General features: G+C 40.8%; 1 protein-coding gene across 5 annotated transcripts in view; it reads left to right on the forward strand.

The window, feature by feature from the left end:
- sulf2a (sulfatase 2a) overlaps positions 1–15,245 on the forward strand; it is a 78,355-nt gene that overhangs the window by 57,902 nt on the left and 5,208 nt on the right. For all 5 annotated transcript variants that reach the window (XM_007563419.2, XM_016677088.1, XM_007563423.2 and 2 more), the window contains 10 exons: positions 4,832–5,071; positions 5,172–5,323; positions 6,771–6,940; positions 9,205–9,355; positions 9,645–9,820; positions 10,828–10,956; positions 11,261–11,317; positions 11,420–11,549; positions 12,337–12,544; positions 12,854–13,112. In XM_007563419.2, the coding sequence (XP_007563481.1) occupies positions 4,832–5,071; positions 5,172–5,323; positions 6,771–6,940; positions 9,205–9,355; positions 9,645–9,820; positions 10,828–10,956; positions 11,261–11,317; positions 11,420–11,549; positions 12,337–12,544; positions 12,854–13,112 (1,672 nt within the window). The remainder of the gene's footprint in view (positions 1–4,831; positions 5,072–5,171; positions 5,324–6,770; positions 6,941–9,204; positions 9,356–9,644; positions 9,821–10,827; positions 10,957–11,260; positions 11,318–11,419; positions 11,550–12,336; positions 12,545–12,853; positions 13,113–15,245) is intronic.

The following is a 15,245-nucleotide window of genomic DNA, read 5'->3' on the forward strand; positions in this document are numbered from 1 at the left end:
AGAGTAAGACACAGTGAGCTAGCCATGGAGCTAGCCATACAGTAAATAAGTAAAGTACAGCGATATATTTGTTTTCTCATCTCTTCCGACGTCAACATGAAAGACTACATTTCTACACTTAGACAGTTTTCTAAAGTGGATTTTCAATTGAAGCAGGAGATGATAACTAAAGGAAGACCAACACCGGAGCTGAAAGTTTTGCTTCGAGAGAGTTTGATGATTCTCAAACGGAGTAGAAAAGATATGCCAAGGATAGACTTGGCTTTGGATGAACGGATATTTTTGTGCAGAATTAGCGGTGCATGGATTTAATTGATAAAGGTAAGACAGCAATAAGATGTTTTTTTTTTTTTATGAAATGTGCGTTTTGTGGGCAGTTTGTATGTCTAAATAATTTAGTAAGTAGAAGCGGTAGCTAATCTACCACAGCAATTATTTATTAATTAAACATTAAGCCTAAAACGTACTACAACAACAGACTAAATGTTCTGTTCTGTGTGTTATTTGGTGTTAAATCTAAAACATGAAGTGGCATTGTTGTCAGTTGCTATGGCAACGAGTCTGCATAGCTTGGCGAATACAGATAGATCACTTTGCTGTGGATCATAGCACGAAATCAATACCTACATTTCTAAGTTTCACTGAGTTAACGCGGCTATGGATGACATGTAAATGATTAGTCCTTTTGCCCTCCAGCGTTGTATGCCTGCGCGAAATTTCCGTACGTCCAATAACATGCATGGTGTCTAAGTCTTAAGTCAGTGCCTCACCAGCAATGAACCTCACCGCACGTCACTGCAGAAAGTAGTTTGTCAGAAACGTTCCTCATTCCTGAGGTAATCAAATATCCAATGCCAAAACCCAGGGGAAAAAACATGCTTCCGGTCAGGGAAGTTTGCTTCACAGTTGTGGAAGGATTGAAAAGGTAAGCATCAAACTCATCGTACTCTGTGGACTCGTCCTTATAACTACTTATTTCAAAAGTGATTCCAGGAAGTAGCTTGTTAATAACTTTCCTCACTCCTGTGGTGATCAAATATTCAGCGCCAAAAGTCAGGGGGAAAAACATGGTGGCTGCGACCTGTTCCATTTTTAAAATCCTTGTAAAACACAGTGCTAATTGTCAAAGAGCTGCTTGTATATAACCTCCTGTTTGGAGATCCAAGCATTCATAACCTCAGATGTTCTTTGATCTATGTCATAGATCTATGTTATAGATCTATGTCATAGATGAGGTCATAGCTACAATGAGTCTCTGTAGTACTGGAGGAATGTCTTGCTTCTGATCGTTGCTATGGAAACGGTCAAATCAGTTCTACATGACTCAAACTATTAACCCTTTGCAACTGCGTCACTTATTCATTCGAGGCGCCATGACGAACTTCAGAAGGGTATATTTCAGGAGGCTAGGGATTAAAACGGGGATTTTAATGGTTAAATATTAAGTTTAGATTGACAATGGTATATTAAAACCATTAATTTAAGTAGGATTTTTCATCATTCTATCAGGTTTAAAATTTTGAATCATACTTGACTTAAAAATATCTTAAAAGTAATATTAAATGTAACTTACAAACATTTGCTGCTGCTGTTGTAAATTGTGACAAGAAAGTTTGCTTGCTTGGAGAAGAGCTACAAAGAAATAATTTTGGTTTAATAATTTTACACGTTAGCATAGAAATAGAATAAAGGATGATCCCAAAGAAATGGTGCTGCCACTCCATATTTGAAGGGTTGTAAGCAACCCAATCGAACACATTTGTTCTGTACGGTGTGGAAACATAAACAATAGACAGAACACAATGTCTTCCAGCTTTTTCTGTGTAACTGAGAGCTTGACACCAACAGCAGCACAGCATCAGCAACCCACATTGCTCATAGCCAGGAAGGAGATAAATGAGTCCACTTCTATGCTTTCCTGTAAACTGGTTATGAGTCTGTTGGTTTTTCACTTTTCTTGTATTTTAACCATTAAACCCAAACAAATGTTTATATCTCTTTTTTTTTTTTTTAATAATAGTAGCTTCTCTCTTATGTCTCCATCAGATGAGCAGCATCAGCAGCTTTTGGTGACATTATTATTAATAATAATTAGATTGTTTTTGAATACGGTGCAGGATTTAAAATGAATGATGAAGATGGTCTATGTGTCTACTCTGACCTGGGAGAGATGTCTGTGGTTCCCTTCTGGACCTGTCACCCCATCAACCCGATGTGGAAGTCTAGCTGGGCAAATGCCTTTCCATGCGATTCAGCTTGATTCTCATCTCCCTTCAGTGCTCTGTCTGAGATTTCTCCCATTGACCTCGGTATCTCTGGTAGAATTTCAACCGGGCCAATTGGCGAACAGAAGGAGAAGTTGTGAACGATGATATCGATTTTCTGGGCTCTTTTAGGGTTATAACCTGTTTGTAGCTTCGTTCACTGACTCCTCAGTGAACAAAGTCTTTCAGTCTGTCTTGGCCACTTCTCCAAGCATTGAGAAATTAAAGTCGGACCAAGAAGAATGTTTAAGACATTGTATTGCTGGTAAAGATGGCATTTGGCTTGACATTTCTATCTTGGGATGGTTTGCATTTTCTGGTAAGCTTCATTGCATAGATTCGCTCATAATCGAGCCGACACATTTTATAAGTCACGGCCAAACGCCAGCAATTGGGTATTGTAATCTAATTCTTTGAAACTTGAAGTTCACACCTCCATTAGACAATCATTTCTCAATAGCCGAGGGTCTAGACCCCGTCTATGAAGCAAAACGTAAATCAAGGAGCTGTTTTTTTCCAGGCTAGTGGGACACAACAGATAGAAATTGATCTTAAGTATGTGTGCATCGATGCGTGTCTTTGTCAGTGACCCTTGGGACAACCTGTGAACAAAAACCTCCAACAACCGTGGTAACTGCAGCCATCAGACCGCAGAAACCAAGTCTGAGAGGCTTTTCCTCTATCATACTATTTTTTTGCTTCTTATTTAGTGGAAATATTGATGTTGATGAGACTTTCTCCAAAATAACCTTTTTCAACCTTTATAGCTCCACTGTTGAAAATGAGGCTCTAACATTCACAAATGAAAGTAAAATAAAATCCAGTCCAACATCTGGTTTGAGGTGATTCCTCTGGAAGCTGTTGGAGTAAAAATATCCCAACTTCAGAAGATGAGCTTTAACCTAACAGAGCTCTGTGGTTCCTCCTGTCAGTATGAGAGTCAGGGTGAGGAGGCGCCATGTTAGAAAGAGAAGTGGAAGCTGCAGGATCTTCAGCACAAACAGGTCATGATGGCTACTAGGCTACTGATTATCCCTCTGTCTGGACACAGGATCAATAGAACCAGTTTAAAAGCTAAAATGAATGGTTATATGGCAGACATGGAAAACTGGGATGCACTCCATGCCATGATGTTCAGGACTTAGGTCTCACGGCATCTCAAGGCGTCAACATTGCAGCCAGTGGGCTGAGGGAAATACAGCTCCATTTTGTAGCAATTCAAGAGCTACACAGCTGTGGACAGCAAGGTGTTCAACCTTGTCAGATCTGTCAAAAAATGAAAAATATTCACCAACTGAACATCATGCGAACAGTGGTGTAAGTGTAAAAGCCTCAGAACCTGGAAGACATCTTGATAGAATCATGAATTATGCTCTCTACCACAAAATCCTCACAGAAAGACCTTAAGCACAAGCTAGACCTAGATTATGCAGAAAATCGATCAATCCACAGCTCACCACCTAGTCCACCTGTGAACAGGTAGAAATCTTCAAATGAAGGATTTTGAAGTAGGCTAGCCAAAGTCTGTACTAAAATCTCATTGAGATGCTGTGATCTGACCTGAAACACGCTGTTCATGCTCCAGAAACCCTCCAGTGTGACTGGATTTAAACAGATTTACAAACACCGGGCCGACATTCCTCCAACCTACTGGAAAAGACGGATTGGCAGTGGTTGTGCCAAATGTGCCACAACCATTTATCAGAATTAGGAGCAATTACTGTTCTGTATCCCACCAGGTTGTTTTGAATAGCTTTTCATCTTAATAAATATGATGAAGCATTTACTATGAGGCCATCTTTCTTTGGATTAGAAAATCTGCTTTACAATCTGAAACATTCAAGCACGAATAAAGGAAGTAAAAAGAGGAAATCTATAATGTGTATGTATAATTCTGTCTCTGCTTTTGTTCTGCTATTTTAGATATTCTGTCCATGTCAGTCAGACAACATTTGTAAGAGAAAACCGACCTAAGCTGCTCCCTGGCAACGTAACAGCTGGCTCAGTCCAAGTCATGTTTCTCCCCGTTGCCAGCTTCATTTCTGACATGAATTAAGGCCAGCCTATGGCTTCCATTGTCTGATTGCCAAACTCCGGCCATCTCCCTACCCGCTTGAGTCCTTTAGCAACATATTGGATTGGAGTAGCAGCATAATGGCCTCTGTGACATCTTTTGTCCTTGTGTGATGGCAGCGAGAAGGCAGCCATTGAGGGAGGAATTTATGGTCAAGCATCTGTTTCCCCAAACAATCACCATCAGTCTGAAAAGCCTTGGGTACATAGAAATCCAAATGGGTCACACTTTACCAAAAAGGTTTATTTCCTCATTTAAGTCCAGCTCTTTTTTCTCCAACTTTATTCCCAATAATTTTACCCTCTCTTTTAATTGTATATTCACATTTTCCCAGCTGTGCTTCTAGAATTTCCAGATTTTTTTAAATTAATTTTTCTCACCTTGGGTTCTTTATATTTCAGCTGTTAGCCTTTGAATGTAACCCTGCCAGCCCCGCCCAATATTAAATCCTCTTTTTTTTTTTCTTCCTCCCTACATCCCCGCTCTCTCTCAGGCTCAATGCAGTCCATGAACAAAACTCGCCACATCATGGAGAAGGGAGGCACGCATTTCTCAAACGCTTTCTCCACCACCCCCATGTGCTGCCCGTCCCGCTCCTCCATCCTGACGGGGAAGTACGTGCACAACCACCACACCTACACCAACAACGAGAACTGCTCCTCGCCCTCGTGGCAGGTGCACCACGAACCGCACACGTTCGCCGTGCACCTCAACAACTCTGGCTACAGAACGGGTCGGTGCTGCCGCCGTGACGGCCTTCGCGTTTTTATCAAAGTCCTGAGAACTTGAGCAAAAACGACTTTTAACATCTTTCCTCCTGATTCTCCACCCAGCGTTCTTTGGAAAGTATCTGAATGAGTATAACGGTTCCTATGTGCCACCTGGCTGGAAAGAATGGGTGGCGCTGGTGAAAAACTCCCGCTTCTACAACTACACCCTCTGCAGAAATGGAGTACGGGAGAAACACAGCAGCGACTACCCAAAGGTATTGATACTCTATTGTTGTTGCAAAATGCTTCTTTAACTGCCCCAAAACAATGGCCTACTTTAGAAAATTGGTTATTATAGTATAAATTTTAAGCACTTCACATTTAGAGACTATTGTTACTAAACACACAGTATTGGGTCGTCCACCCAAATTAATGAATTCATGTGTTAGAAACGTACGAATCGGCCATGAAGTACTAGGATATGTATAATCAGAGAGCAGGGTCAAAGGGTGATAAGTTCCTTAGTGCCTATAGATCACCAACTTTCTGCAGAGTAAATGGCTTCACCTGGTCCTCAGATTAGCTCAAGAAAGGCGCATAGAGAGAGAAAGAGTTTCCATTGGGAAAGCAGCTACATCCACATTTTACATTTCAAGATGTAAGACGAATTGTTAGATGCAGTGGTGTGAAGGACATTACATTTGGATTCCACAGCAATGGAGTGGCGTTCTTTCCTGTCAGTCCGACAATCTAACGGAGGAGTCCTGGTTTGGCGTTGATCAGGGGAACGGCACTTACCTGACTGAACATGTTAAGTTTGGTGGAAAGAGGATAATGATATGGTGTTGTGTTCACTCCCTTAACTCCGGTGAATGGAACCATTAATTCTTTGTAAAGCATACAAAGATAAATTGGATAATTTCATGGTCTTAGCTTTGTGTGAGAACAGTGTGTGAACGGCCCCTTCCTGCTCCAACATTACTGCCTACCAGCACACGAAGAAAGATTTGTAAAGAAACGGCTCGTTGAGTTTAGTGAGGGAAAACGTGACTGAGCTGTACAAAGTCCTCAACTTTATAGATCACCTCAAATTAAAATGGAACCGTCAACCATGTCCCGCATCAGTGTCTGACCTCACAAATGGGTTTTAGAGGAATAGTCAAAAATTCCCATAATACTAAAATATTTTCCCTGAAGAGTTGCATCTTTTATAGCTCCTAAAAAGTGAGGCAACATTATATTAAAGGGACCGTATTATGTGTTTTCCAGGCACACAGTGCCATTTCATAGCATAATCTATTATAGGTTAACTTCAGTTGTTATAAAAATGCCACATATATATCAAATATGACTTGATAGAAATTTTACTTCCATATTGAATGCATTGAAATTGGACCTCTGCCTCTTTAAAAACTGAAACTACATCTCTCCTCAAAATTCTTTATTTTAACTATTGCAGAAACCGTGTAGAATTAAAATAAACACAATAATTTAACCAAATGTGTGCATGATGCATTCTGGATAGTTGTACCTTTTGTACTCCTGTTGGATCAAATACAAGCAGTGGATTGATCGAACGAGTCTCATCAGTTTGAAAAAGTAAAAAAAAAAGGGATTTATTAGTATTTGCCACTGACCCAGTGTAGCAACATACGCTTTGACATCTGCTCTACTGTCACTGACTGCTGAGTGCCTGGTGGGTAATAATTGCTCGTTCCACAGGACTACCTGACAGACATCATCACCAACAACAGCATCAACTACTTCCGGATGTCCAAGAGGATTTACCCCCACCGGCCGGTGCTGATGGTCTTGAGCCACGTGGCTCCGCACGGTCCAGAGGACTCCGCCCCGCAGTACAGCGCTGCCTTCCCCAACGCCTCTCAGCACATGTAAGACACAGAAGCTGGAAAGTTTGGGAACCACTGGGGTAGATCAGCAAAATAAAAAAATAAAAAATAAAAAGTCAATTGTGATGTGGAAGGAAATGTACTTGTATTTAAAATAATTGAACAAATGAAAACTTACATGTCGCACCCATTTGTATTCGGAGTCCCAGAATCAACACTTTGTAAATCCATGTTTGTGGACTAGTAGATCAGTCAGATTGCAGGGAAACATTAGCAAAAAGTAAAACTCTTGCAACAACCTCTTAATTAGACTTTTGCCTGGACTTTGACCGGGTCATTCTGACAGATGAATGCACTTTGCTCTTAAACTGTGGTACAAATACCACTGACTGGTACAAAACGGACGACGGCAAACAAAAAACTTGCATCTGATCTTTGCTTACTTTTGATCAACTTGCTGCAAACATCACGAGGAATAACAATGGATTCCTCTTGACTTTATTAATTAAAACCTTGTCTCAACAGAGTACAAATAAACCATTTACGGCAGCCATATTGGATTTTGAGGTCTGTTTGGGGAAGGAATATCCAGCTTTTCCGCTCTGAATTTGGAAAGGTTTCCTGTTTGTTTTTCCAACCAAGAGGAGGTAAAATGAGATTTGGGAACTGAAAGGTCTCTTTCAGGGCGATGTCACGTCTGGTTGAGTTTTAATTTGGTGACTTCTTAAAACATTTGGTTGCAGTGGATTTCAGTTACGTTGTCAGCATAACATGGGTTATCAAATCACGCCACACACTTTTTTTTTCTTGTAGATAAGTCACTTTACTTCCACCTCATAATTCTGTTCTACTTTGTTTTTGGTCCATCAACTACAATCCTTTTAAAAATACATCAAGAAGCATCATTGTAGCACGACAAAATGCAAGGATGTCTATGGGGTCGACAGCTTTCGCAAGGCTCTGTATTTCTCTCATTATTCAGGCTCAATTAAACTGCAAGGTGTTTGAACAAAAAAGTGATTTTTTTTTTTTCAGTCGTGAAGAATTTGTGTGATCTCTGTGGGACAAAGCTGACAAGTACGCAGCACATTTTTACTTTTTCACTGCCGTTTGGTAACAAATGACTCATCCCTGCGTTCACGCTTCTTCTCATTTGACCCAGAATGACACAGATTTGATAATCTGAGCTGGATGTCGTCTTCTGCTGCTTACAGTAGGCTGCTGGCAGCTTCGGGGCCTCTGCATGCACAGCCAGCGTTTTTTTCTTCTTTTGCTCCAGTTTGTTTGGCTCCAGTGTTGTTCATGTTAGTGTTGTCACCACAATGAGCCCAGTTAATTTGTACTGTTTTGCCAGCTATGGTCAGAAATTGGAATAAACAATGTACGTTTAATGCCTAGGTAATGATTTCGTCATGCATATGCACAAGCGCGTACCTCTTTCATTTGAGCCTTTTGTTGTTTTTTTTTTCTGACCTTCTGTATCTCTGACTGCCTCTCTGTAGCTGCTGGCTAATAGCAAGCCCACTATTGGCCTCCGGAGAAGGATCCAAGGCCAGTAATGAGATTGTAGTTACTATTCCCTCCCTCAGCCCACACACTCCCCTCACTCCCGTGCTGCTTCATCTAATCCCTCCTGCATCATTAACCTGTACCACACTGGCTTTGTACAGAGAAGGCTCAGAAAATCCAACCTCTGTGTCTTTCTGGAAACTTTTAATTGCTCCTTCTCCATAAATGCACTCCTCTTGGGTTTTTGATGCTGCGAAGTCCTTTTTTATTTCTCCGTTTCTTTTTGTCCTGAACTTTACAATCTATTTAACTTACAGAAAAAAAATTCAACAACAGTGATGCATTATCTTTTTTTTTTTTTAACTTCCAATCAATCCACCATAGCATTCATTCCCCTCAGCTCTTTGGCACTTATTGTTTCCAAATTGTTAAATGTCAACATAGAGCAGAGTTAAATTTTCATTAAAATGCGCAGCATTATTGATTAGCGCGTTAGCATTTTTTTTACATTGCTTGTATAAGATCCATTATAACACTGAATAAATAGTTCTCTTTCGATTCTGGAAAGTCATTAGGCTTCGCCAGCAGAAAAAGATGCTGCGTCTGCACAACAGAACTATAAACATTTTACGACAGCTTGGAGATGTAGCATTTACCTTAAATTGTGCCGTCTGGGAAAAAAAAAAAAAAACACCACATTTTTAATATGAAATCCTGTTCAATAATGGAAAGTTTTAGTAGTTGATCATTTATAGCTCATTATTTTCTTCTTCTTCTTTTTTTCCGTCCCGCCAAAGAACGCCGAGCTACAACTATGCTCCCAATCCAGACAAGCACTGGATCCTGCGCTACACCGGCCCGATGAAGCCCGTCCACATGCAGTTCACCAACATGCTCCAGCGCAGGAGGATGCAGACGCTGCTGTCCGTGGATGATAGCGTGCAAAAGGTACGCAGTGAGCCAGAGACGGAGGCTTTAAACACACATCGACCCTTAAACGCGGACGCACACGTACCGCCCGTCTGACAGCCGGCGGTCCTGGGAGATCTGTGCTTGTTCTGACTGGGACTGGGGTAATGAATTCACTGACACACTTGGTAAATTGTTCAATCTCCTTTTCCTTGAAACTGGCACAAGAGATTTGAGCTATCAAACAAAAAGTGTAACTTTTTTTCTCTTTTTTTTCTTGTTCTTTTCCACCCCGTGTGCCTGCTCAATGACTCGCGTCTCCCCGCAGGTGTACAACATGCTGGTGGAGACGGGAGAACTGGACAACACCTACCTCATTTACACCTCAGATCACGGCTATCATATTGGCCAGTTTGGGCTGGTAAAGGGCAAATCGATGCCCTACGAGTTCGATATCCGCGTGCCGTTCTACGTACGGGGGCCCAATGTGGAGCAAGGCGCTACGTGAGTAGTTTTCCTACCACGCTCATTTTCTTGACAGCAAAATTAGTTACTTGTGCTGTACTGAACTATTCACTCTTTTGCATCTGATCACATCATGTTGAAATCTCAATCTATGATGTGTTTTATCAGGATCATATTTGCAAATTGGCAGGACGTAGTGCGTAGTTGTCTAGGAAAATTCATGATTTTAACAGGTTTGAAAGCTCTCTGAATTTGAATTAAGATCATTTTATTCTGAGTGAAGTCTGGTGCAAAAAAGAAGTCAGCTAATTACTGAACATTTCTCTTTTTCTCACATTTTATGTTAATATTTTGTTGGGATTTTATATGACAGATTAGAAAAAAGTACATAAATGTAAATTGGAAGGGAAATGATACACAATTTTCAAAGTTCTTTCTTCAAAGACTTTCTTTACAAATAAAACTCAAAAAAAAAAAAGCCAGAGGTGAGTAGAGGACCCAGAAATTGTACTTCAGCATATTTTTACTGAAGTAAAAGTAAAATGTAGCCGTCCAACAAACTACTCAAGTGTAAAAAAAAAAAGAAAGTAAGTACTAAAAGGAAAAAGTACAGCATAGTGACAGTATTCCTAAATATATATATATTTTTTCCAAAATGTTATTCATGTTTCTATAACTGAGTAAATGTAACTGGACACAACCAAACTCTGAGCGTGACATGCATTTGTACTCAGTCTGCTTTATTCTGATGCCAAAAATTAACTAAGGCATCGATTGAAAATGCACACAAAACTTTTCATAAAGTTTTACTTACAAAATGTGATAAAAAGCACATCATTTTCCTTCATCTTCACAAGTATCCACTATATTGCATTAGTTCATCACATACAACCCCAATAAAACATACTTGTTGTTTTATTCCAACAACATATGAAATATTTCAAAGACGTGTGGAAACTTTCACATCAAAGAAGAAACGTATATTTTGTTGGAGGTTAAAAGAACGACGTTATGATGATCACGCTGAGTTTCCTGTTTCTTGGCAGAAATCCTCACATCGTGCTGAACGTTGACCTGGCGCCGACTATGCTGGAGATGGCGGGCGTCGATATTCCTGCTGAAATGGACGGCAAGTCCATCCTGAAGCTTCTGGCCTCGGATCGACCAATGAACAGGTGAACACCCTCGCCGTCTCAGCAATCCATCAACGGTTCCTGGACGACATTTAGAAAAGGGGAGAGTGAAACAGACCCAGTCAAATGGGGATTTAGCCAGAATTTTTTATTTATTTATTTATTTTTTTTACCGAAACGAAGTGCTTTGTCACACATAATGAAATTCACAATTCAAACACAGAAGTACAGCATCATTATCTTTTAAGGGAGCGTGACATTTCGAAATGGCGCAGATGTTTGCTCACTGCAAATATCACAGTCTGGTGTGTTTTTTTTTTTGTTGTTTTTTTTACTGATTTCTCAGGTTCCAGTTGAACAGGAAGGGGAAAACATGGAGAGACTCCTTCCTGGTGGAGAGGGGGTATGTTTTATTGATTGACCTTTTTGTAAGACGTGTTCTCATTCACGGCGCCGTGTTCTGGCAGTGTCGGCCTCCCTGTCAATGTTCTGTCTGTTCTTTCAGGAAACCTCCGCACAAGAGAGCCGACGGGAAGGAAATGGCCCAGGAGGAAAACTTCCTGCCAAAATACCAGAGGGTGAAGGACTTGTGCCAGAAAGCAGAATATCAGACTTCATGCCAACAACCGGGACAGGTACCTGACCTGTATGAGCCAAGAAGGGGAGGCTGTTCAGTTTCCAGCAAAAATCAAACAAACTGTGTTGCCATGGCAGGATAGTAATTTGCCATCTGTGAACGTACTGTGATGTGCAGCGACTGTAAGCTTTTGAAAATACCATCTAATTTCTTTATAAACAAAGAGGGCTGAGTCTATATCATTAAAGGTGAACTGTCACACAGGTTAGGATAGAACGCAGTGAATATGCAAAACATGTTCATTACTTTTTTTGTGCAAAATCTTGCTTAGATAATGAGATTTTAATCTGCTCAGTTCTATCTTTAGCTCCTTTCAGAATGAGCTGTTTTAGGGCCTCTTGTCACTTTAAATCCAAATAAGCTGCTGCAGGCCACGCCCTCTCCAGCCCCCCTCAAACTCAATGTTCACAATCACATGTGAAAATGGCTGCAAACAGATACACAATAATACAATGAAAACCAGGAGCAGCAAGCAGTTTCTGGATGGTAAGTCAACAACAAAACGCTTGTATTTTCCAGCAGCCATTGTACAGCCCACAAAGAGTAAAACCAGCCAACCAAGTGTGCTGGAGCTCCGCTTAGGTTGCTCAGTAACGGCGCAGTGTTACTCAACAATCAGGAGGTTTTTGAAACGGCTCATTTTCCAAACACCAAAAAGCATCAACTTATTGCCAAAACATGACAGCAGAGACACAAATGGAAGAACAAAAATGTGCAAAATGTACATTTTGTTTAAAAGGCCCCCCTTAAATACATTTCCCTTTCCTTTTCTGGTTTTGTTCCAGAAGTGGCAGTGTGTGGAGGATCCGACCGGCAAGCTGAGGCTGTATAAGTGTAAAGGCATGGCGGGTCTGTTTGCCCCTCGCATGCAGGCTCTGATGGCCAGCAGTCCCTCTACCATGTCTGTCACCTCCAACTTTGACGACTGTAACTGTGGCGACGGGGGGCTCAGAACGTCTGTCCTTAAGAAAAAGAGACTGCTGAACAAAAAGAGTGAGTTCTTTATCTCACTTGACCGTTCTGCTGTCCCAACAAGTGTTATTACACCATGAATTGATCAGAAATACACGTGTTCTGTGCCTGAAGAGGAAGCAGCGGGTCTACAATCTGACATTAAAGCAGCCAGGTTTTCATGACATGAGAGGCATGTGCCAGTGCTGCCACCAAGTGGTGGTGTTGAGAAATCACTGGAGCCCGAAATCATTCCAAAGAAACAAATTCAGAATATATGATATTTGTCCAATGCACCGACTCTGATCAAAAGTGCTCAAACTATCTTCTGTCAATCAAATTAATCTGCAGAGGTTAAGTCCAGTAAGGCCGTGACCAGGAAGCGCTGGGCGCGCTCCGTCTCGTTCGAGCTGGATGGAGATCTGTACGCCGTCGATTTGGAGGAGGGCTACAGGTCCCTGGGATCCGGGAACGCCAGCTGGACCAGAGACAGGTGGAGAGGCGCAGCCGCCGGAGACGACGGCGAAGAATTCAGCGGAATGGGAGTCGCAGCCAAGCCAACCACCCGTGACAAGCTCACACCACCTGCTGCTTTGAAAGTCACCTACAGGTGTGTGGGATGGGGGGGATGCAAATATTCAAGCTGTCAGGTCCACAGCTAATGCATGTGTCTCTCAGAATAAAACTGACAGTAAGCTCTGGAAGTGATGGCCAAAAAAAGAGGCTTTGAAGCTAAAATAAAGTAGTAATTTTTCCATGAAAGGAGGTTTTTTACTCAGGATTAAGCAGCTTTGTAACAGATGTAGTGATCATAAATATGTGACTGATTTGTGGCCTCTGGTTTTGGTAAAGCTCTAGCACCGATTCTTCTTTAAAAACTGTTACTAAACAAAGCAAATGTTAATTTCTAGCCTTCCTGCTGTGAGAGTTCATTAATCATTTCTATTAGAAGCAAAGACTAAGTCAGGATTACAGTGTTTGTTTTTTTTAAGGATGCCTTTAGCGTCTTTTGTTAGCAATTCACGCAGTTAACGTAGCTAGGTGTAAACATCAGCGACTGTGTGTATATCCCTTAGAGAATAAAGAGCCTTGCCTTAATTGTGAGATTTCCAAAAGACGGCCAATATTTCCAAACCCAGCATCTTTCATAACAGACAGAGAACAGAAGCACAAAAAAAAACAAAAAAAAACAAACTCAGCAACATTGATTTACATCCAGCCTCCCTGCTGAAGCCGGCCCCTTGTCGTTCAGCCTCTTTGCCGACTTGATGAAAAATCAACACGGTGGAAACAGATTGATGTTCTGTGTTTGATGGCTCCTTTTCAAACCAAAACAGGAACTACAAACGTGCCTCATTATGGAGTAAAGTGATTAGCACCTGCTGAAGTCACTCTGGTGAAGTGACTGAAAAAAAATACAGCCTCACACAGCAGCAGTGCTTCTTCAAACGGGGTTGTACCCGTAGCTAGAATTAAAGAAAACATTTACAGAGCTGATGTTCCAGCACCATGTACAAGCGATTAGCAAGCTTAGCATTGCTAAAACAGCAGAATCTGTTCCCTAGAGACGCCTACTGGAGCAGCACACATCCAGCCTGTTTCAAGATAAAACAGAGCAACTTTGCTGTGATACGTTCATCCTTCTTGTCTTGCTCTCTCTCTCTCACTCGTTCTCACCTCATTTCTCAACAGGAAGAAAATGCATTATGTTTTTTAAGTAGTTTTTTTTAGTATTTATTCTTCCTCTGACTTCAGTTTTAAACCCACTTATACCAACAACAGATAACTTTGGACGCTATTCCAGCAACAAAGACTAAAGTGGTTGTCGCAGCTTTGTAGTTTGGTTTTATTATGCTGGGCGATCGAAAAAGGACTGGATTTCTGCACATCCGACCGGCTGAAAACAAAGAAGCTGAAAATCATCCGAGTCTGGTCACCATCTGAATCAATTGAAGCTTATTTAATCAGGAACAGAACAGTAAACAACGTTACATGGTGAAAACAAAGATCCATTGTTTTTGTACAGAGGTTTTCTAGCCACAGGCTCAAAACCCAATCCTAAGTTGGATCTTTATTTAAAAAAAAACAAAAAAACAGCTAATTTAAAAATTAAGGATTCCCATTTCACACACACTAACACACACCTGCTGACGTACTGCAACTATTAACAAGAAATAGGTGAATTTACATGTTAGAGAAAGAGAAGACCCATTCTCCACAGCACAGTAGGTCGGTATACTTGTGCGTCTTTAAAACAAACTGTTCTTAAGTTCTGCAATGAAAATAAAGTCTTATGAATCTTAAGTTGCTTTATGAAGGTCTAAAAATAATGACAACAAAAGGTGTAGCAACTTTTATTAAGTATTCACAAATATAGATTTACAACATATTCAACCAAGGAATCTGTTTCTGACTGGAGATGACAGAGGCAACTTAGAAAGAGGACGATAAGATGAAATTCAAGGAGTTTTTTAAATAAATTATTTGTTTGCCATAATATTTTAACAAAAAGAAAATCGCCTTGCCTCAAACTCTGCCAGATATTGGATTCAGTTGGAGCTTAAGCTACAACTTCACTGCATTTTCAAAACACTTTTAATCATTTTTAAGGGGATTGTTTCAGGGGCAACTTTAAAAACACACCCAGTAACAGCAGCAAAAATGATTTCTGCTTTAACCTTCAGCTTTCACTGTCTGATAAATCCACTCTTTTCACTCGGGAGCATTTACGCCGAATGGAATT

This window comes from Poecilia formosa, unplaced genomic scaffold (assembly GCF_000485575.1).
Source record: "Poecilia formosa unplaced genomic scaffold, Poecilia_formosa-5.1.2 Scaffold147, whole genome shotgun sequence".
Classification (NCBI taxonomy): domain Eukaryota; kingdom Metazoa; phylum Chordata; class Actinopteri; order Cyprinodontiformes; family Poeciliidae; genus Poecilia; species Poecilia formosa.